The following is a 21,697-nucleotide window of genomic DNA, read 5'->3' as shown; positions in this document are numbered from 1 at the left end:
GCCTGGTGTCAATAAGACTTCGGCTGTTCTCCACACCGATTCAATTGGTCACCAAGTTCAGGCAGTGCCTCTTCTCATGGCTACTGCCACTTCCTCACTTCAAACCCCAAACATAGTTCCATGCCCAAAATACTGTAATAATCTGGACTCCTCTCTAGCCTTCTGCTTTACTGCTCTGTTATCTTGATCCTTTTCTTAGATCTTCATATGTGGAGTCTATTGTAGACTCTTACTTGATCCTTCACATCTGGCCCATGGTCCCTCAAAACCCACTTCCTCTGTCACTCTGTATGCTGCAGCAATGTACACACTGCAGCAGTGTTTCCCACACCATGACACCAGACATGCTGCTTCTATTCCCAGAATGACTGTCTCATTCCCCAGGAAACCCATGCCTGCCCTGGCATTTCCACTGAGAATCGTCTCCTGGGTCAGGGTGCAGCTTAGTAGTAGAGTGCTCGCCTGGTATACAGCAAGGTCCTGTGTTCAAGCCTTAGCACTTCCAACTCAGAACAGAATTCCCTTAGTGCCACTCCCCATGGTGCTATTGAGGAAAGTGGTGGTAACCATGGGAAAGGTCTCCTCAAGTTCAGAGGACCAGGAGGCCAACCACTCATCTTGACTGCATCTGACTTTAGAGGACACAGGCCTAAGTTAGCTCCACTCTTCAGTCAGCCATTTGGAAGACAGCACTCATGCACCATGCAGTTCTGCTAGTCTGTCTCTGTGTTGTAGGCCATGAAGGACAGTGAATGAACAGGGCCCTTCCACTCAAGCAGTTCTAGCTGTGTGGACAGGCGGGAAGTAAGTCCGTGGTAAATGCCCTAGAGAGAAAGCTAAGCAGGCAGCAGCTCCTCTATAGAGAGGAGCCCTTTCTATAGAGCAGTTTGGGAAGAACTCTGGTTAAAAACAAGCGAGTCTGGAATGAATAGCAAGCCATACAGATGTCTAAGGAGAGAACATTCCAGCACAGGAAGTAAGTGCTGAGACTAGGAGTAAGGGTTTATTTGGGATGTTCCAGGATATGCAAGAAGGCAACGGATGATGAAGTTCAGTGGGGTGACTGATCCGGGCAAGCGTGCTGGGAGCTGTGCATGGGCCAGGATCGGGCGTGTAGGGAATTTAGATTGTTAACCTTTGGGGAACCACTGGAGCATTTAGGCCGTAACTGAAAGATCACTGTGGCTGCTGTGAGAAGATGCTGTTAGATGTGGAAGCTGCAACAGTGTGAGCACACAGGAAGGAAGCCCTGCAGTGGTCCCAAGAAGGGTAAAGGTTTGTAGTAACAAAGTAGCTAAAAGTCATGAGACTGGACTATGTCAGAGCCTTTCTTAGCTGTCAGGACTTCATGATGCTCTACATGGAGCTGGGCAGAATAGAGCAACTAAGCTTTCATGCATGGGGGCTTGAACAAGTGGGCTTCCATTTTCTGAAATGAGGAACTGTAAGAAAAGAATTCTTTTAGGCATTAGCTTGCAGAGGACCCAGATTCAATTCAACACCTACGTGATGGTTCACACGGTCCAAAGCTCCAAATCCAAGGGCTCCAATGCCCTCTGTAAACAAAGATATGCAGGCAAAACACACATAAAGTGGATAAATCTAGAAAAATTATTTTAAAGCATTATATCATGTAAATATGTATCATAACATCACAAGAGACCGGTAAATATGTACAATTTTACTTTAGTGTTCATTTAAAAATGTGGGTGCTACTGAGATGGCTCAGCAGATAAGCAGTTTGATATCCAATCATGAAGCCTAAGGTCTATCCCTGGGTCACAGAGAAGAGAACTGGATCTTGTCAGTGGTCCTCTGACCTTTCTTTCCATGCATGCAGTGGCACACAAATACGAATGAGCAGTGTCCACACAAAGTAAATAAAAACAGTTTAAAAACGTACCTCTGAGAACTTTTTTCGAACACCGCCAAAAGGGGTTTGTTTTTGTTGTTGATTTGTTTTCTGGGGTATTAGGGATGGAACCCAGGGCCTTTGTGTATGTTATGCAAATGTTCTGTCACTGAGCTATGTCCCCAGCCCTAACAAGGAGAGGTTTGCAAATCGTTAGATGCTTATAGATGTCTAATGGGTATTAGGAAGTCACACATAACAATAGCAAGCTCAGAGGAAAGGTAACTGCAAGTCTTTAATGGATGGGCAGCTCTGAAGTACATGGGATTGGTGGGAAAACCCCTTATGTGGCCATCAGCTTCATTGTCATCCGAGGTTTTGTGTTACAGGTCAGACACTTCGACAGCCCCTACCTGTTGTACCATGAGAAAATCAAAACTAGCCGGGTGTTTATCCGAGACTGCAGCATGGTGTCTGTGTACCCCCTAGTCCTGTTTGGAGGAGGCCAAGTGAATGTGCAGCTTCAAAGAGGGGCATTCGTTGTCTCCTTGGATGATGGCTGGATCCGGTTTGTGGCCGCTTCCCATCAGGTAAAGGAACAGCTGATCTATTTAGAGGCTTGGGTTATGAAGAGCTCTGGAATATGAAATGAACAACATTCTTTCAGGACCAAGAATAACAGAACTCATGGGCAGGAAGCATGAAACCAACATGAGGCAGAGAAGGGCCTAATAATAGTAGCAGGGTGGGGACACTTGGGATGGGTTAGGATGATACACAGGTTTGAGCCAGATTGGAGGCTGAGGCGATATTACTGTGAGTTTGAGGACAACCAGAGTTACATAGCAAAATCTTGCTTCAACAACAAAAACAGTAGAATCTACAAAGAGAGGGTGTTGGAGCCTCCTTAGTGATACACAGCTATGCAAAAATAAATCAATAAAAATCACCCTGACCTTACCATTATCATAAAAGAAAAAGAGTGATCAGACTATACCTCATTGGTAGGCCATGGGTTTAATCTCCGGAACCACAAAAAAGCAATAAATAAATAAATAAGAAATGAACTATATATACCAGTAGTCCCAGCCACACAGGAAACTAAGGCAAGAGGATCACTCAAGCCAGGTACTGAAGACTACAGATTCCTAAGACTAGTAGCTTGGGCAATTTAGTAAGACCTTATCTTTAAAAAAAAAAAAATTGAAAATATACCTTAGAGGTAGTGCATGCAACGTACGGCTTTAGATACAATCCCTGGTACTTAAACAAACAAATATATTTTATTTAACCTAATATACCCAGCATGTTTTGGTTTCAATATGTAATCAATATAAAACGCTACTGAGTTATTTTACTTCTCTTTGCACATTAAGTCTTTAAAGGCCAGGCAGTGGTGGCGCACGCCTTTAATCCCAGCACTTGGGAGGCAGAGGCAGGCAGATTTCTGATGGAGGCCAGCCTGGTCTACAGAGTGAGTTCCAGGACAGCCAGGGCTACACAGAGAAACCCTGTCTCGGAAAAAAAAAAAAGTCTTTCAAGTCCAGTGCGCATTTACACTCTTCAGCACATCTCAGTTTGAACCAGGTACATTTCATGTGCTCATTAAATACCCACATATGGCCAGTGGCTGCCATAAGCCAAGGGGCCAGGCAAGGCTGGTTTGGTGCAGCAGCTGGATGATAAAGGCTGGCTCTCCTTGTGTGAGCAAGATGGCTGCCAGAGATCTGGCTTCACAACTATACAACATGACATCCTGAAAGGAGAAAAATCCTCACGCCTAGAGGCTTCATCAAAGCTCCCTCCTAATGTGTGGTAATGGCATATGCTTATAATCTAACACCTGCATGTTGAGGTGGATGGTTCATTTTGAATTTGCGGCTATCCTAGGATACATAGTGAGACCCAACTTAAAAAAAAAAAAAAAAAAAAAAAAAAAAAAAAACCTTTATATCATATAATCCCAGGATAAGATGAATCAGAAGTTCTTGCCCAACTTCAGCTACATAGCAAGTATGAGGGCAGCCTGAGCTCTGTAAGATCTTGTCTTGAAAGCTAAAAACAAAAATCTGATGACCGGTGAGATGGCTCAGCAGGGAGGGATGCTTGCTGCTAACCCTGGCAGGCAGAGTTCAAGCTCAGAACCTACTTGGTAGGAGAAAACTAACTTCCTCAGGTTGTCCTGACCGGCATGTGCATGTTGTGGCCCAAATGCATACACAAATATACCAAATAAAACAAAACATGCAAACATAACGGTTTTTAAAAAGCTCTCACTGGGGCTGGAGCAATAGCTCAGTGGTTAAGAGCACTGGCTTCTCTTCCAGAGGACCAGAGTTCAGTTCCCAGCACCGATATGGTGGCTCACAGCTGTCTATAACTCCAGTTCCAGGGAGCCAACACCTTCACACAGACATATATGCAGACAAAACACCAATTCATTCAAAAGTAAAATAAGGAAATTAACAAACATTAAAAATAAAATAAAAGCTTCCACTTACACCTGGAATCCCAGCACTCAGGCGGAGGGGCTGGGAAGCTTTCTGTGAGTTCAAGACCAATCTGGGCTACAGTGTGAGACTGTCTCAAAAGCCCAACAAGGCTGGAGAGGTGAAACATCAGTAAAGCCCTTCTCTCTAAAAAGAGAGCCCCTTTTCTCTAAAGCCCCATGCTCCTCTGTGGAAGCATGAGGGCTTGAATTCAGATTCCCATGCACACACCCATGTATGGGCACATGCAAACACACACAGTCAGCAAGCTATATTGTGGAAAATACTTAAAAGCCACCTCCTTAAAGTAATGAGACCTGGCAACACATGCTGTGATTCCAGCACTCACAGGCTGGGGTAAGAAGATAAAAGTTTCAAACCAGCCTGACTGTATAGCAAGAGCTTATCTCTAAATAAATAATAAATAGACGTGATAGAGATAAACACTAAATGGCTATATTTATAATGGGCCTCAGGAGTATGTTACAGAATGAAACTGTGTTGTAAAATCCTGTCAGAGGTCTTAAGCCATGATAGTCATAGTTGGATGCCTTGCTATGGAAACCTCCCACCGCTAATGCTGAGTTCCCGTCGCAGGTGGCCGAACTGGTGAAGGAACTGCGCTGTGAGCTTGACCAGCTCCTCCAGGATAAAATTAAAAACCCAAGCATGGACCTGTGTACCTGTCCTAGAGGGTCTCGGATTATCAGCATGATTGTGAAGCTAATCACCACACAGTGAAGATGGCCTGAGCTGCCTGTTCTTCACCTCAGTTCCCCTGCAAGGCACAGGAGCACTCCTACCTCCCACGGAAGACTGACCTGGGGCGCAGAGCCAGGCCCCACAACCCAAGAGACAGTCTCCACACTGGTGTTTCTGAAGATGTGGGGACACTCCCAGCACAATTTGGAGTGTCAGTGGTAGGACAGTCTAAAACCCAACTTGTCTTTTTGTGACTGTACCAAACTGAATGCAATTCACCTCATAACTCAAAACTGAATGTTTAATACAATTCTGTCTTAATGTATGTATTCTTTTCTTCCTATTTTTTATTATGCATTGTCTATACTTAATTGATGATTCTTTTCTCTTGTTTTTTACTGGGCATGAGGAGAAATGTTTGGTTTGGCTTTCCCCATCATAATAAAGGCTTATCTGAGAGAACTCAAATGAGAAGAAGAAAGAAATCATGTGAGTAAAAAAAAATAAAACTTTCATTTTAGACCTGGTGTGGAGTAACGTGATTTGTTGGGGATTTTGATTTTTAGTCATAAAAAATCAGGGTTTTAAAAAGAAGTAAAATCCTGTCTTCAAAGGAGAGAGATTAGTAAGTTAATTAGTTCTGAGGGTACTACAACACAAGCTGGTCTCCTCCACAACATCCCTGTTAAAGGAGAACAACCCTCAGGGTTTCATTCTCTGCTTGTACATTTAAGAATCTGTGCTCTGGGCGGGGGTGACTCACGGCTGGAGCACTTGCTGCTCTTCCAGATGACCTGAGTTCAGTTACCTCATGGTAACTGTGTCTCATGGCTCACAACCTCCTGTAACTCCAGCCTCCCCACACACCGGACACCTCAGTGAAGGATGTATTATTTTAGGTAAGGTTTTAGGAACTCTAGGCTGCCCAAACTACTAAGTATGTTTTAGTTTCAATACATTTGAAGAGCTTACACTAAGTATTTTTTTAGTCTCTAATTCTCTTTGCATAAAAAAAAAAAAAAAAAATATGCAAAGCACCCACAGTATTCAAGTGCTGATTGGCTACTGAAACAAAGCTCTCATTACAGAATGGATAAACCTAAACCCCTTAAAAGAAACAAAACCAACTGTATTGTTGCTCCAAATAACTTTTTAAAAAAGATTTATTTATTTATTTATTTATTTAATGTGAGTACACTGTAGCTGTCTTCAGACACACTGGAAGAGGGCATCGGATCCCATTACAGATGGTTGTGAGCCAACATGTGGTTGCTGGGAATTGAACTCAGGACCTCTGGAAGAGTAGTCAGTGCTGCTGAGCCATCTCTCCAGCCCCCAAATAATTTTTTTTTTTAAACTTTGTTTGTTTTTTTTGTTTTTGTTTTTTTGAGACACAGTTTCTCTGTATAGCCTTGGCTATCCTGGAACTCACTCTGTAGACCAGGCTGGCCTCCAACTCAGAAATCTGCCTGCCTCTGCCTCCCAAGTGCTGGGATTAAAGGCATGCGCCACCACTGCCCGGCTCCAAATAAATTTTTAAAAGATTTAGTTTTACTATTTTCAGTTATGTTTTTTTTTTGGGGGGGAGATACATAAAAATGCAAATGTCCTCAGAGGCCAAAAACGTTGGATCCCTGGAACTGGAGTTACCAGTGATTATGAGCCATCCAGTGTGGGCACTGGAAACTGAACTTGGGTCTTTGGCAAAAGTGGTTGGTACTCTGTGTGTTTTGTCTTTGTGTTTCAAGACATGACTTCTCTGTGTTCCTGGCTTTCCTAGAACTCGATCTGTAGACAAGGCTAGATCTTCTCAGACTCACTGAGTGCTGGGATTAAAGGTGTGAAGCACCACTGCCTGTCCGGAAGTATGCCCTTTTAATTTCTGGGTGGGGGGATGGGGAGAGGTTGACAATTCTACACTCGGTGAGAACTATCTGTCAAAGTAGGCCTGCCACTTTAACACAGGTTTGGTCCAGCTAGGAGGTAGTCACAAGAAATCCTTCTACCAAGAGCACTAGAACTTCTGCTCTCGAAGCCAGACCTTGGACTGATCACTTCTGGCACATATATCCATCCATAAATTCTATCATTCTGTAGCTGGGTCTGAATGTGCAAATAGTTGGAAAACCTTCACTTAAAGCATTAAATAAGAAAACACCCTGGGCCTGAGCCATGGCTCAGTGGTTAAAAACAATGGCAGCCCTTGCAGTAGGATTCTACTTCTAGCTGGTTCTACACATAGCAGTTTCAAGGGAATCTGATGCCTCTTCTGGCCTCTGAGGCACAGCATGCGCGGCACATGCACACAGAACACTTATACACACAAAATAAACAAATACAACTTTTTCAAAAAGAAAAGAAAAACCCCACCCCAGGCTGACAAGATCGGTCAGTAGGTAAAGACCCTTGTGGCCAAGCCTGACAATATGAGTTCAATTCCCAAGGCCACATGGTGGAAAGCCAGAATTGACCCTACAGATTGTCTTCTGACCTCCACAGGCAGCACATGTGTACATACACATAAGTAAATAAAAATTTCAAAAACCACCTATAGAGCTAGTTCTTTAAAACTCATCAAATTATGAAGTAAAAAGTAAAAGCCAGGTAAAGGCGCATGCCTTTTATCCCAGCACTCAGGAGGCAGAGGCAGGCGGATCTCTGAGTTCAAAGGCAGTGTGGTCTACAGAGTGAGTTCCAGACAGCCAAAGCTACAGAAAAATCCCTGTCTCAAAAAAAAATCAGAAGTAATAAAAATTCACAATAGAATTATGAAATGATTGCTTGTTTGCAGTTAAAATATCAGAAATGTAGTATTGTATTTTGAAGTAAAATTGGATTTCTAAGCTAGATGACCAGCACTTAATGTACGTTTACAGAGAGATTGATAAATGGCTCCTTTAAATATGTTTTCCTGCTATCAAGCTAGAGAAACAGAGTGCTTACTCCATAATTGGTTTGCAGGGACACTTTGTATTTGGTCTGAGATAGCCTAAGTAAACAAGAACAGCTTACATCCTGACAGACGGAGTCATCACATGACAACACTTCTTGAGTTCATCCATGCTGTATAGAATGCATATTAATTAGAACTTTTTAAAAGATTCATTTATTTATTTTATGTAGATGAGTGTTCTATCTGCATGTACACCTCATGTCAGAAGGCATCAGATCACATTGTAGATAGTTATGAGCCACGATGTGGTTGCTGGGAATTGAACTCAGGACCTCTGGAAGAGCAGCTGGTGCTCTCAACCACTGAGTCATCTCTCCAGCCCTATTTAGGTGTTTTCTTTTTATTGAGAAGTATCAGAATGGAGATAACAAGTCTCGAACTAAAGAGACTGCCTTTGCTTTCCTCCCTGCGTTCCTTATCTATTTCAGCTTGCTCCCCAACAAGTAACAGATTTTAATCTCCAGCCTTTCTTTCTATAACTGAGTGGTTTAATTTGAATAATATGTCTAAGTACAGCATGTAGATCTGAGTCATGTGGTAAATGTCAGCTCCTTTTAAACATGTTCCTAAAATGTCATAAAATAAGATTTTGGAAAGTACTTTGTAAAATTAAAACACAAGAACATACATTGTTGAGAGGCTGGGGAGGAAGCTGTCAGTAAAGTGCTTGCTCACGAGAACCTGAGCTCAGATCCCAGCACCATGGAAAAAGCAGGTACAGTGGCAGGCTAGTGTGTCTCTTTCAGGGCTGGGTGCTGGAGAGGCAGACCCCTGCAACTTGCTGGCAAGCCAGCTTAGCCAAACTGGTGAGCTCCAGGTTCAGTGAAAGACTGTCTCAAAAAACAAGGGGGAGGCTGGCAAGACGGCTCAGTGGGTAAAGGCGCTTGTTACCATGCCTGATGTTTGATCTCTAGGCTCCAAGTGGAAGAACCTGTCCTCCAACTTCCACACAAAAGCTGTGGTGCACATATGCTAAATAATAAATAAATAAATGTAATATAAAATTTGTTAAGGTGAAGAGCAACCAAAGACACTGAAGGTCTATTTCTAGCAGGCACACACAAATACAAACACACACACACAGAGGGACAGAGAGGTGGGGAGAAGAGTGGCACTGGGATCAAGGGTATGATTTTCAAGTGTCCTCAGGCTGGGTCTGTGGGGACTCTTCTGTGATATATTCTCTTAATTTCTAGATATAAAGGGAGTTATCTTGTATCACCCATAAATAACAGCTCTATCACACTGTTGTTACTTGAACCCCTCAGGCAGATGCTGCTTTTTCTCTTAAATCATTTGAAATTAATCATAAATCTTGGAGCATATTTCTCTCCACATTCAAGGCAGAAACTGCTTACAAAATTTAGCCAATTAATAAAATACAAAAATAGCTATTGTTTTCAGAAGTTAGATCTCCCATCTCCTGGAGCCCGCGCCTAGGATAAGCCTTAGCCTTGAGTGCTAGCATCTTGATTGTGAGCCTGTGTCAATGAGAATTTGAGTGCTCTGAGGGCGGAGTGCCCAGATGAAAACAGACAAGAGAATGTTCTAGTCACAATAATAGTTTCAGACTGTTCCAGGGTGGTAGACTTCCTCCATATCTTTTGGACTCCTCCCACCTCTGGGTTGGGGAAGTTGGGTTTTGTTTGTTTTGCAGGGCTGGGATCTGAATCCAGGTCCCTGCCCATGATAGGCAGGGACTCTACCACTGTGATGTATCCCTGGCCCTGGCTTTGTTTCATTTTTTAGACATGGTCTCACTATGTGGTCCAGGCAGGTATGGACCTTGGTGGGGGCCAGGCATGGGGATCAGAGGTCAACATCAGGATTCTCTATTGCTCTCTACCCTATTTCTGAAGACAGGTTCTCACACTGAACCTGGAACTTGAGTTGTCTATACCAGCTTGCCATCAAGCTCAGATCTACCAACCCATCTCCTCCCCATGCAGCACTGAGGTGACATATGCACAAGCTTGGCTTTTTACATGGGTGCTGGGGATTCAAACTCAGGTCCCCATGCTTCTGTGGCAAGTACGTTACTTCCTGCCCCATCTCTCCAAGCCCTCTTAGTATTGTAAATGTAACACTACGGTGTGGATAACAGCCATGATGAGTCACTAGATGGTGGAACTTCTTGCTATTTCTAAACTATCACCCCAGTAAGATAGATATTGTACTTGTAGTGGTTTGATTAGAATGACTCATCTCAGTTACTGTTCTATTGCTGAGAAGAGACAGCATAACCATGGAAACTCTTTGCCCTTATAAAAGAAAGCATTTAATTAGGGCTTGGTTTCAAAGGTTTAGCTCATTATCATCATGGTGGGTGGGATGGCAGCATGCAGGCAGACATGGTACTGAGGAAGCAGCTGAGAATTCTACACCTGGATCTGAAAGCAGCAGGAAGAGAGACGTACTGGGCCTGGCTTGGGCTTTTGAAAGTTCAAAGCACACCCCTAGTGACACCTCTTCCAACAAGCTCACACCTCCCAAGCCTTTCCAAGTAGTTTCACTCCCTGATGACCAAACATTCAAACTTAGGAGCTTATGGAGGCCATTCTCATTCAAAGCCCTATAGCCCTCACAGGCTCATGTATTTGGGTACTTTGTCACCAGAGAGTGGAACTCTTTGAAAGGAGAAGGGGTGGGGTGGGGGTGGAGAGCTGGAGAGATGGTTCGGTAGTTAAGAGCACTGACTGCTCTTCCAGAGTTCAGTCCCCAGCAACCCCATGGTGGCTCATAGCCATCTGTAATGGAATCTAATGCCCTCTTCTGGTATGTCTGAAGACAGTGGCAGTGTACATAAAATAAATACATAAAATAAACAATAAATCTTTTTTAAAAAGAAAGAAAGGAAAGAAAAGAAAAGAAAGAAAGAAGAAAAGGGGTTTGGAGGGGCGAGGGGAGGCCACCTGCTCAATCTTATAACTACAACGAGGGATGAAGAACAGGGCTTAAAGTGATGTTTAAATACTACAAAAATATTGATGAATATGGCATAATAATATAAAACAAACGTTTCATTAAGCATCACTGCAAACCATGTGGTTTTGTTTGCATCTGTTTTGTTCTTTAAGTCAGGCATGTTAGTACAGTCCTGTAAGCCTGCCTAGCCTTGGGAGATAAAAGCAGGAAGATCGGGGTGCAAGATCATCCTTAGCTCTCTCATAAGAGCGAATAGTTTTACAACAACAAAAAGGCAAGGAAAATTACAGGAAATGCACTTACTGCTACCTCTTTCCTTGGCTTTACTGAAATGATGGAAGTGGTTCATTTTTCTTCCATGTTGAGTAAAGGTGCATCATAGAGATTACCCATGCATGTCTTTCTTCTGCTTTGCAACAGTCCAAATGACTCACTTGCACCTGAAATGCCACTTTGAATAAGCTTTTCTTCATTCTGTCCTTGGATTTCAGATGTATTAGACACCAGACATGGTGGCACATGCCTGAATACACCTTCTAGACAACATCTAGGAGTTACATTGTTTCAACTCATTTACTTTGTGTGCTTTGTGCCCCCCCCCACACACACACACACACAGGTGCTGGAGTGAGTGGGAGGGATCATGATTGGCACATTTTACTGAGATATTCCATGCCTTGTAGGACACTGAGCCATGAGTGTCCTTGTACTCTATGAGATGCCAGTAGCTCTTTCTTTCAGCTATGACAACCAACTAGGGGACAAAATTACCACCAGTTGAGATCAAGTTTTAAGCATACCAAGTACTACATTTTGAAGGTTGATAAACCAAACCTGCAGACCTGAGTTTAATTCTCAGCACCTACATGGTAAAGAAAGAACTGATTTGGCCGGGCGGTGGTGGCGCACGCCTTTAATCCCAGCACTTGGGAGGCAGAGGCAGGTGGATTTCTGAGTTCGAGGCCAGCCTGGTCTACAGAGTGAGTTCCAGGACAGCCAGGGCTACACAGAGAAACCCTTTCTAAAAAAAAAAAAAAAAAAAAAAAAAAGAAAAAAAAAAAGAAAAGAAATTACTACAAACTTTGCCTCTAAACCAATTTTTAAAGATCTCAAAGGCTGGTCTTTGATCCCAGCACTTGGGAGACAGGGGCAAGCTGAGCCCTGTGACCTGGAGGCCAGCCTGATCTACAGAGTGAGTTCCACAATAGCTAGAGCTACATAGTGAGACCCTGTCTCACCAATAAATAAATAAATATATGAATGATGTGTGCCTGTTAGACCAGGTGCCTACACAGGCCAGTGTCAAATATCCCAGGAACTAGTTACACTTGGCTGTGTGCCACATGATGTGGGTGCTGGGAATCAAACTCAGGTCCTCAGGAAGAGCAGTGTGTGCTCTTGCCACTGAGTCAGCCCGTCAGCTCTCCAGCCCAAGTCTTGTTTTTTTCAAAAGTATTCCTGATCCATATTCAAAGACAGTCCTGGCTGCCATCCAGAAGCAGCAGTAAACAAAGCCAGCGTTGGGAAAGGCTGCCTCTGAAGAACTCCAACCATTGGCCCTGAGGGAGGATCAGAAACAGGTAAACTAACCTTTCTGGGAGCATCTTAGCTGAGGCAGTGACAGAAACTCCCTTAGCAGCCAGTTTCCATGGCAGAGAAGATCACTTCCCCTCTCCAACATTCAGGTTTTATTTGTGGGCAAATTGTTTAAACAGTCAAAGGGTTCAGTTGCCAAGAAACCGCATGTCTCCAACAGACTACCTTGACAACAAATCTATCTACCAACACTAATGCCCCAGGATCTGTCCCTGAGCCAAGGCCAAGCCCTGAGTGAGGTTGTGTCTAATTTCCTATATGGCTTATTCCTTTTCAAGGGTGTCACCTAGTCAGAACCATTTCCACAAGCATGTCAGCTATTTTGTATTCTGTTTCCTCTATTAAATTTCTAAAGAGTCTTGGTCATTGAACTTTACTTTTAAAATCATGGTGCTTACAGCTGTGAAGGAAAGCTAAATATAGTGACCCACACTTGTAATCCCAGCACTCAGAGGGCTGAGGCAAGGAGATTGTGAGGTCAAGGGAGGGTCAAAATCAGCCAGGGTTATAGAGTAAAAACCTATCTCAAACACATACACACACACACACAGAAAAAAAAAAAATCACACAACTGTATGGCAGCGGCTAATGCCTTTAATCCCAGTGCTCAGAAGACAGATGGATCTCTGAGTTTGAGGCTAGCCTCGTCTACAGAGCAAGTTCCAGGACAGCCAGGGCTACACAGAGAAACCCTAGGTACACACCTAGGGATCCGTTAGAAATGGATTCTTAACTGGGTAATGGTACATGTTTGAGGCTAGGCAACAGGATCACTGAGTTCTAGACCAGCTTTGGTTGCAAAACAAGATACAGGGCTAGAGAGACTGTTCAGTGGTTAAGAGTACTGCTCTTGCAGAGGACCCCAATTCAGGAACCAGCATCAACAGTGGGCAGCTCACAACAACCTGCAACCCCAGCGCAAGTGGATCTGACATTCATTCTTGGCATGTGTATACATGGTATAAATTCACAGACAATACACACATATATAGAACATAAATCTTTTCTCCTCCTCAAGCAAAGGAGGGCGTGGTGGTGCATGCCTTTAAATCCCAGCACTCAGGAGGCAGAGGTAGGTGAATCTTGGTGAGTTTGAGACCAACCTGAGTTCCAGGACAGCCTAAGCTACATAGTGAGATCCTGTCTCAAAAATAAATAAATAAATAAATTAAAATCTTCAACTTTAATATACTCTATTATTAGTCAACTTTGAGTCTAAATTAACTAAATGAACTAACTACCTGAAACAGGCCATTTATGAAGAGGAACTTTGAACTCAATGCTGGATGTATAGCACAGTAAGTACCATGATGTCAGGTCCATTTGGTCAGGGCTGGAGCATGTTCACAAGAGTTTTTTCTTTCCTAAATATACATCATGGTAGTATAAGAGCTTATATCATCAAACAGGAAGTCTGAGACCAGGTCCCACAATCTCTCCTGTGGTGGTTTGAATAGAAATGGTTCCCATAGACTCATGTGTGTGAAAGTCTAGGCATAAGGAGTGGCATTAGTAGGTGTGGCCTTGCTGGAGTGGGTGTGACCTTGTTGAAGGATATATGTCAATGAAGGATCAGGCTACCATGTTCTATGTTCAAGTTATGCTCAGTGTGGGAAACAGTCTCCCTTTGCTGCCTGTAGATCAAGATGTAGAATCCTCAGCTCCTTCTCCAGCATCATATCTGTTACACAGTCATGTTTCCCAACATGACGATAATGGACTAAACCACTGAAACTGTAAGCCAGCCTCAATTAAACATCTTCCTTTATAAGAGTTGCCATGGTTATGATGTCTGTTCACAGCAACAGAACCCCCACAACACTTCCTTAGGGCATATCTTCAATGACCTAAAGATTCCCCATTATGTCTCATCTCTGTCAGCCTCTCTCTTTTTAATGATTTATTTTTATTTTGTGTGCATTGGTGTTTTTCCTGCATGCATGTCTGTAGGAGCATATCAGATGGCCTGGAACTGAAGTTACAGACAGTTGTGAGCTATCATGTGGGTGCTGGGAATTGAACCTAGGTCCTTTGGAAGAACAGCCAGTGCTCCTAACTGCTGAGTCATCTTTCCAGTCCTACGTCTCATCTCTTAAATTTAGAAGTTCCCATCACAAGAACTGAGGGGTGCATAAGCCATAGCCAAACTACAGTTTATGCAAATTGAAAAACTGTTGTTGAATTGACCTCAAAGACCAACTTCTTTTATTGTTTTTTTTTTTTTTTCAAGACAGAGTTTCTCTGTGTTGCTTTGGCTGTTCTGGAACTTGCTCTGTAGACAATGTTGGCTTTAAACTCAGAGATTTGCCTGCCTCTACTTCCCAAGTGCTGGGATTAAAGACATGCACCACCACCCAGAAAAGACCAACATTTTAAGAACAGAAATATGATTAGTCCAAGAAACCTGAGACTGACTTTTACTCTAATATCTTTCATTGAAATTTATAAATTTATTTCACATTGTTACACCCATTCAAAACACATTCTTGTCTCACAAAAAGGGTAATTATCTTAAATCACACACAAGAAAAGCTCCTTCCAAATCTGACTTCTCTGTGCTGTTTTCAGTGCTCTTGTATCTTCACTTCCCAAAGAACCCAGCATTTGTGATCTACTCATCTGATCTGACCTGAACAAAGCCTTAAAATATGCATATAACCCTAATGTGAAGTCTTGTAATATAATCAACTTACATTTGAAGAATTTAATACGAAACCAGTGAAGTCATCATGTTCACAGTGATTGGCCTCTCACTGGGAAGCTGAAAGATGTCCTTGAATAAGATCCTGAATTCGGGACAGAATGATCTCATTAGAGCTGCTGCAGTTTTCTGGAGCATATGGTGGATCTATAGTCAGAACCCCAGCCACACAGAGAGTCCTTTGTGCTTCTCCCTGTTCAGTGACAGGGATGTGGTTCTTCTCAAGCCATTTCTTTAGGCTAGTCTTCTTCTTTTCCAGATCCTCCGGGCTGTATCCTTTACAATCTCCAGATGTGAACAAATCCATCAGCTTCTCTCTTACTCGGTGGTCCCCTGCACTTACAGTTTCCACAGTCTGCACAGAATGTCCCATAATTCCAGTCACAGACAATCTGCCATCTTCAAGGAAGTTCACGAGGACAATGCTTTAAAGACAATGTAAGTTCAGAGCAGATTTGTAAAAGAAAAATCTTAAGAACTAGGAGGAAGCAATGGAATAAGATCATCATCAACAACTCTGGTCCCTTCAACAAGAAGGAACAACTATCCCCGGGGAAGATGAGTCATCTCATCCCCAGATGCTTTTATTTGTTCCACAAGCACTCACTGAGATCCTAAACACCTACCATTTTGCCTAGCTAATCATTATAGGACACAGCTAACGTAGACCTCAAGAGCAGAGCCTTAGGGTTGAAATGCAGTGCAATGACAGAGTGCATGCTTAGCATGGAACTGGGTTTGCTCTCCAGTTCTAAACAAAGATTAAAAACAAAAACGTCATAAATGCCTTAAATACCTATAAGACAAAGTAAATATTTAATTGTAGGATTAAAAAACAAAAGCAGAGCCGGGCGGTGGTGGCGCAAGCCTTTAATCCCAGCACTTGGGAGGCAGAGGCAGGTGGATTTCTAAGTTCGAGGCCTGCCTGGTCTACAGAGTGAGTTCCGGGACAGCCAGAACTACACAGAGAAACCCTGTCTCAAAAAAAAAAAAAAAAAAAAAAAAAACACCAGGGCTTCAAAAGAGTTCAGCAGACAAAGCGCTGTACTGAGGAGTGAAACTTGATCCCTACCACATATGGAGTAGCAGGTCACCTGGAATCCCAGCATGTGGAAAGCACAGACAGAAGACTCTTAGAGCAAGGCATACTAGCAAGCTCTGGGTTCAAGTGAGAATCCCTGCCTCAGTATACAAGGTGGAGAGTGACTAAGGAAGCCGCTTGACATCAATCTCAGGCTTCATGCATATATGTGCATGCTTAACATTCATGTGAACATACCTCACATGAATATGCACACATACATGCAATATACCACACATACATAAATCAGTTAAAAAAAGAAACAAGTGCATATACCACATACACATAAACCAATTTAAAAAATAAACTTTAAAGCTAAATACACCAAAGTAGACCAAAGAAAACAACAAAACACAAAATTAAAGAAAATAAAAATTAAAAATTAAAAAAAGTAAAATTCAGAAGATCATCAAACCCAAAGTTGAAACTGGGTCATCATGTGCATGTGTGCACACACACACACACACACACACACGCACGCACGCACGCACGCACGCACGCACGCACACACACTCCCTCCCTCCCAAAGTTGTTGTTTTTTCAAGACAGAGTTTCTCTGTATAGCCCTGGCTGTCTCACTCTGTAAACCAGACTGGCCTCAAACTCACAGAGATCCACTTGCCTCTGCCTCCCAAGTAGTGGGACTAAAAGTATCTGTTACAACACTCAACCCAAAGTTGTTCTTTGAGAAAAAAAGAAACAAAACTCACAAACCTCAGGCAAGATAGAAGGGACACAATACTAGGAATATAGCAGCACCATTTAAAAATACTGTGAACAATTTTATGGCAATTTTTCTGAAATTTGGAAGACTTCCATGAAAGGCTTAGCAGCAAAGGCTGTAATCCCAGCGATTCTTAAGGCTGAAGCGGTAGGATCACAACTCAAGGCCTGTCTGGGCAACTTGGGGAAGACTCCTACCATTTTGGTTTTCTTTCTTTCCTTCTTTTGAGACACTGTGTAGCCCTGCCTGGCTTGAAACTCCATATGTAGACCAGGATAGTCTCAAAGAACATAGATAGTCCTGCCTCTGCCTCCTGTGTGCTGGGATTAAAAGCTTGGCCCCCACTCCTTCCATATCACTTATTTAAGAATTAGGCCATTTGTCTTAAATGTGGATAATTTCTAATAGGAAAGTTATAGTCTTACAGAGCACCCGCCCATCACTAAGCTTCCCCTCAAGGTAACACCGCACATACTGCATATTTTTGTCAAACTAAGAGTCCACATTAACTCAGCCACAGATGTTCTTTATTTATTTATTAGCTTTATGATTTTTCCACTGATGGCCTTTTTTCTGTTCTAGGATCCAACCAAGATCCTTCTTCCTACAATCTTGAGAGTTTTGAAAAGTAGTAGTAAGGTGTTTTGTAGAATTTCTCAACTTTTGGTTCGTGTGAAGCTTTCTCATAAACAGACCAAGAATTATTAGGCTTCTGAGAAGAGTAGCACAGAAATGAAATTCTTTTTTGGATTTTGAAAACAAGGTCTATTTGTAGGAAACTATGTATTTTGTTGAAGATTTGAGTGTTTGTAATCATAAATAAAATTAGCTTAATAGCTTTCTTTTTAAAATCCAGTCTTCATCTTTTGGTATCAAAATTATATAAGCTTCAGCATGGTGTGATGGTTCATGCCTGTCATCACAATGCCTATGATAAGGTAGGAGGCGTGAGTGAGTCTGAGGCCATTTCATGCTAAATGCAGAGACTGGGAGAGAGGCTATTATATAATCTTCCATAGTACTATAAAAATGTAGTAAGATTACAAATGCTTAGTACTTTAATAAAGTACAGAATTTGCCAATAAACGGCGTAGGCATTGTTTCCCCTTAACATCTATGTATCTTCAGCCCTTTTCTTACTTTTTGAGACAAGTTCTCACAACTGGATATGGTAGAGATAGAAGGGTCAGGAGGAGGTGTTTATCCTTAGCTACATAATGAACTTGAGGCCAGTCTGAGTTCTATGCGATTATAAAAAAAAAAAAAAAAAAAAAAAAAAAAAAAGTTGAGTGTGGTGTCCTAGCATTCAGGAAGAAGCAGATAAACCAGAAGTTTAATGTCGACTTCAACTATATAGCCAGATAGGCCAGCCTGGGCTACATGAGACCCTCTGAAAGGAGAATTGAAGAGAGGAGAGTTTCTATTTTCTATTCCTATAATTGTGTCTGGTTTGCTATAGTATTCCACAGTAAAAACAGCAGTCAGGCTCAAGAGCAATTCTTATGTGTGAATAACCAGCCTTTCATCGGTCTGCCTTCTAACCTTGGCTCTCCAGGCCAGTACACAGGGCTGTCATTTCAGGAAGGTATACTCACTTGGCGGAGACTGGGTCTGTAGTTAGAAGCCATCCTTTATACTCCTTCTCACTGGCTATCACTCTCACTTCTTTATAAACGTAATCTTCCCATTCTAAGGGGCTTTTCTTCATCCATTCGCTCATGGTTACCAGCTGGCTAGATCTAGAACCGTTACCAGTTTGGGTTAATCACTATGTATATTCCACACAAGCAAATCTCTTAACCCCTAATCGCCATTCTGGAGGCAGCGAAAGATCTATAATTTGCCTGAAATTAACAAGTTTCTTAATGCAAGTAAGCACTGATATATAAAGCCAGTCTTAACTCACACCTGTAGTCCTACTAGTACCACTGAGACCAGCCTGGTAAGTGTGCCCGTCTCATGCCTCAAAAGGAACAAGAAGCAAAATGCCCATTTGGAGTATAAGAAACTGATACTATGTTTGGAGAATTCTTGAGAATGTTTTGTTTACTATATCCGGGAGGGGGTTAAAATTCAGATTCAGGCCGGGCGGCAGTGGCACACGCCTTTAATCCCAGCACTTGGGAGGCAGAGGCAGGCGGATTTTTGAGTTCGAGGCCAGCCTGGTCTACAAAGTGAGTTCCAGGACAGCCGGGGCTACACAGAGAAACCTTGTCTCGAAAAAACAAAACAAAACAAAACAAAACCAATTCAGATTCAGCTATGGTAATAGCGAATGGCCGCAGGTGCAATCCTGAAACTGCTGTGGAGTGTCTATTCCCACCCTCTGCTCCCAATTCCGGATACCGCTTTCAACCTGGCTTTGAACTCTGGCCCATAGATGATACTCAAACTCTTCGACTCCGCTTTCCTTAAATAAAAGGATTTCGCTCTAAACCCCTTATAGACATAACTGATGCGGAGTTCTCGGAGTCCCACCTACTCTTTCTAGATGATTCTCCGCGGGGTTTGCGCCAATTTTCTCGGAAAGCGCTGAGAAGGCGCCAGCGAAGTTTTAGAACTCGAAGACCGCGTCCTGCCCTGAGGCCGCCACACCCAGAGTTGTGAGCAATCCAGGGAAACGCCGCAGAGACGCCCTGCTACTTTCCTACTTTGCTCGCACGCTACCGAGCGGTCTTGAGTCGGCCCGCCTGAGACCAGCATGCTTTGCTCCTGACATCATTTCCTTCCCCCAGAATCCTCCGCTCTGTAGTCCTTTGCCTCCGTTCTTGCTGGGGGTCGGAGTCACCAGCACTGCAGGTTGTGTACAAAGAAACCCGAGTTCTCCCGGCCACCGTAAATATCTCAAGAAATCGTTGTAAGAGGAAAGTGTTCGTACCATGTCCTCAAAGCTTTTTAAGTGGAGTATGAAAATGCGCTTCTGCCCTGGATTCAACACAAAACTCTCTGGGTAAATCTTAAGGCTGTAGGAGTCGAGGTGAATGGCCTGAATTCTTGTTTAGCTCGTTTTGGGGACGGTTAAAATGCGTACGCCTTTGGGGACGTACTCTCAGTAAATCTCGAGGGCATTACGGAAGCTGGGAAGATCAGCACTGGATTATGTTGAGCACTATCACTCATTATAAACTCCTTTAGTGGAAAGGGATAGAGAGCCCTTGCTTCTGCTTCAGATTTCAGGGCACGTAACTGACTAGGCTCTGACATACTGCAGAATCTTCGAGACTGTGATACTGAAACGTGGTGCAAGGCAGTAAATGCTAAGATTCTGCCGATACTGAAACAAACAAACAAGGGCGATGAACAAAAACTGAGCTATAAGACTGTCAAGCCAAGCAGCAGAAACATTAAATGTGAATCGGCTTTTCTTATTACTACTTGGAATTCCATAGCAAATAATCCTTCCCAAAACCTTCATTCATTGAATGACTGACTGCTTATATTAATGAGCTTTCATGGATTAAGTTAGACTTTATCAGTTAAAACCCTCTATAAATCTACAAAGAGCTAATATAAATTCCAAGTTATTTAAGAGTGTGGGAGAAAATGTTTGACCTTTAAAACCACAGAATAAAAAAGCTACAACTGATCTGTGACAACTGTTCACTTGCATTTTAAGTTTCATACTTTACTGCAGACATGTTTGGCCTTATGTTTTCTTTCTCTTTTGAAACAAGGTCATGCCCCCTACCCTGTCCAAATTATCAAAAATTTGAGTTGCATTTGGGCCACAAGTGGTACACAGGCCTTTAATCCAAACATGGAGGAAGCAGAAGTAGGTGGGGATTTTGAGATCAATTAGTCTACATAGTGAATTCTAAGACATCCCTGTCACACACACACACAAATTAGTTGCATTGTGTTGCAGCTAAGTATAAGATATTTAAAATATTCTAGCTTTTCTGGTCATTCAATTAGTGCCAGCCAATTGAAATGTCTCTTCTTTATGTATATGCTTGGTCATCAAGATTATATTGATGAGAGCTAGGAATAGCTCTATTAAAAAAAAAAAAAAAAAAAAAAAGCCAGTATGGTTCATCTGTAATCTCATGGCTGGGAAGTGAAAACAAGGACTTCTGGGGCTCACTAGTCTAATTGTCAAATTCTGGGCTAATGAGACCTTGTCACCTTGTCTCAAGGTGGATTTTCTGAAAACGACACCTGAGGTTGCCCTACACAGATACAGAAGAGAACAAAAAAAACAAATCTAGGTAAATAATACATTAAGGGGCTGGAGAGATGGTTCGGTGGCTAGGAGCACTGGCTGTTCTTCAGAGGACCAGGATTCAATCCCCAGTACCCTCATGGCTGCTTACAATGATAACTCTAACTCCCAGGAGCTGACACACATTTGGCCAGCAGGGGCACCAGGCACTATAGTGGTGTTAGGAGAATACACTGTCCTGGGGTGATGGCTGTTAGTAAAGCACTTGCTTACACTGGAAGCATGAGAACCCGAGTTCATATACCCATCACCAACATCAGAAGCCAGAAGAGCCCCTGTTGTCCAGTGAGATTACTCAGTGGTTAAAGGAACTTGCTGATAACCTAAGTTTGATCTCTGAGACATCTGTAGAAGGAGAGAACCAACTCCAACTTCTGTGATTTCCACAAGCACGCACACACACGCGCGCGCACATACACACACACACACACACACACGAATGCGTTTTAGCT

General features: G+C 42.7%; 2 protein-coding genes across 7 annotated transcripts in view; one reads left to right on the top strand and one right to left on the bottom strand.

Annotated features, from left to right (window-relative positions):
• Window positions 1-5,563, top strand: part of Dhx57 (DExH-box helicase 57) — a 50,695-nt gene extending 45,132 nt beyond the window's left edge. For all 4 annotated transcript variants that reach the window (XM_034514101.2, XM_034514100.2, XM_076942324.1 and 1 more), the window contains 2 exons: window positions 2,242-2,442; window positions 4,939-5,563. In XM_034514101.2, the coding sequence (XP_034369992.1) occupies window positions 2,242-2,442; window positions 4,939-5,082 (345 nt within the window). In that variant the 3' untranslated portion in view covers window positions 5,083-5,563. The remainder of the gene's footprint in view (window positions 1-2,241; window positions 2,443-4,938) is intronic.
• Window positions 2,123-19,734, bottom strand: Gemin6 (gem nuclear organelle associated protein 6). Of its 3 annotated transcripts, none has more exons than XR_004607852.2 (4): window positions 19,502-19,734; window positions 18,619-18,762; window positions 15,211-15,643; window positions 2,123-2,488 (listed from the first exon to the last, which is right to left on the bottom strand). XR_004607852.2 is itself a non-coding variant. In XM_034514102.2 (3 exons), exons 2-3 carry the CDS (start codon window positions 18,741-18,743, stop codon window positions 15,268-15,270), a joined length of 501 nt encoding a protein of 166 aa, XP_034369993.1. In that variant the 5' UTR covers window positions 18,744-18,762; window positions 19,506-19,734; the 3' UTR covers window positions 13,090-15,267. The 3 variants fall into 3 exon arrangements, 1 of the variants encoding a protein (XP_034369993.1); XR_004607851.2 differs by having other exon boundaries at window positions 19,506-19,733; XM_034514102.2 differs by lacking the exon at window positions 2,123-2,488 and having other exon boundaries at window positions 13,090-15,643; window positions 19,506-19,734.
• Between the last annotated feature and the right edge of the window lie 1,963 nt (window positions 19,735-21,697).

The sequence above is a fragment of the Arvicanthis niloticus genome, chromosome 11 (assembly GCF_011762505.2).
Source record: "Arvicanthis niloticus isolate mArvNil1 chromosome 11, mArvNil1.pat.X, whole genome shotgun sequence".
NCBI classification, from domain to species: domain Eukaryota; kingdom Metazoa; phylum Chordata; class Mammalia; order Rodentia; family Muridae; genus Arvicanthis; species Arvicanthis niloticus.
This window is presented reverse-complemented; position numbering and strand designations above follow the sequence as displayed.

Coding starts and splice junctions, on each gene's coding strand:
- Gemin6 (XM_034514102.2), bottom strand. CDS start 18,743: ATGAGCGAATGGATGAAGAAAAGCCCCTTAGAATGGGAAGATTACGTT. Junction 15,644..18,618: donor ACAGACCCAGTCTCCGCCAA/GTGAGTATACCT, acceptor TTGTCTTTAAAG/CATTGTCCTCGTGAACTTCC.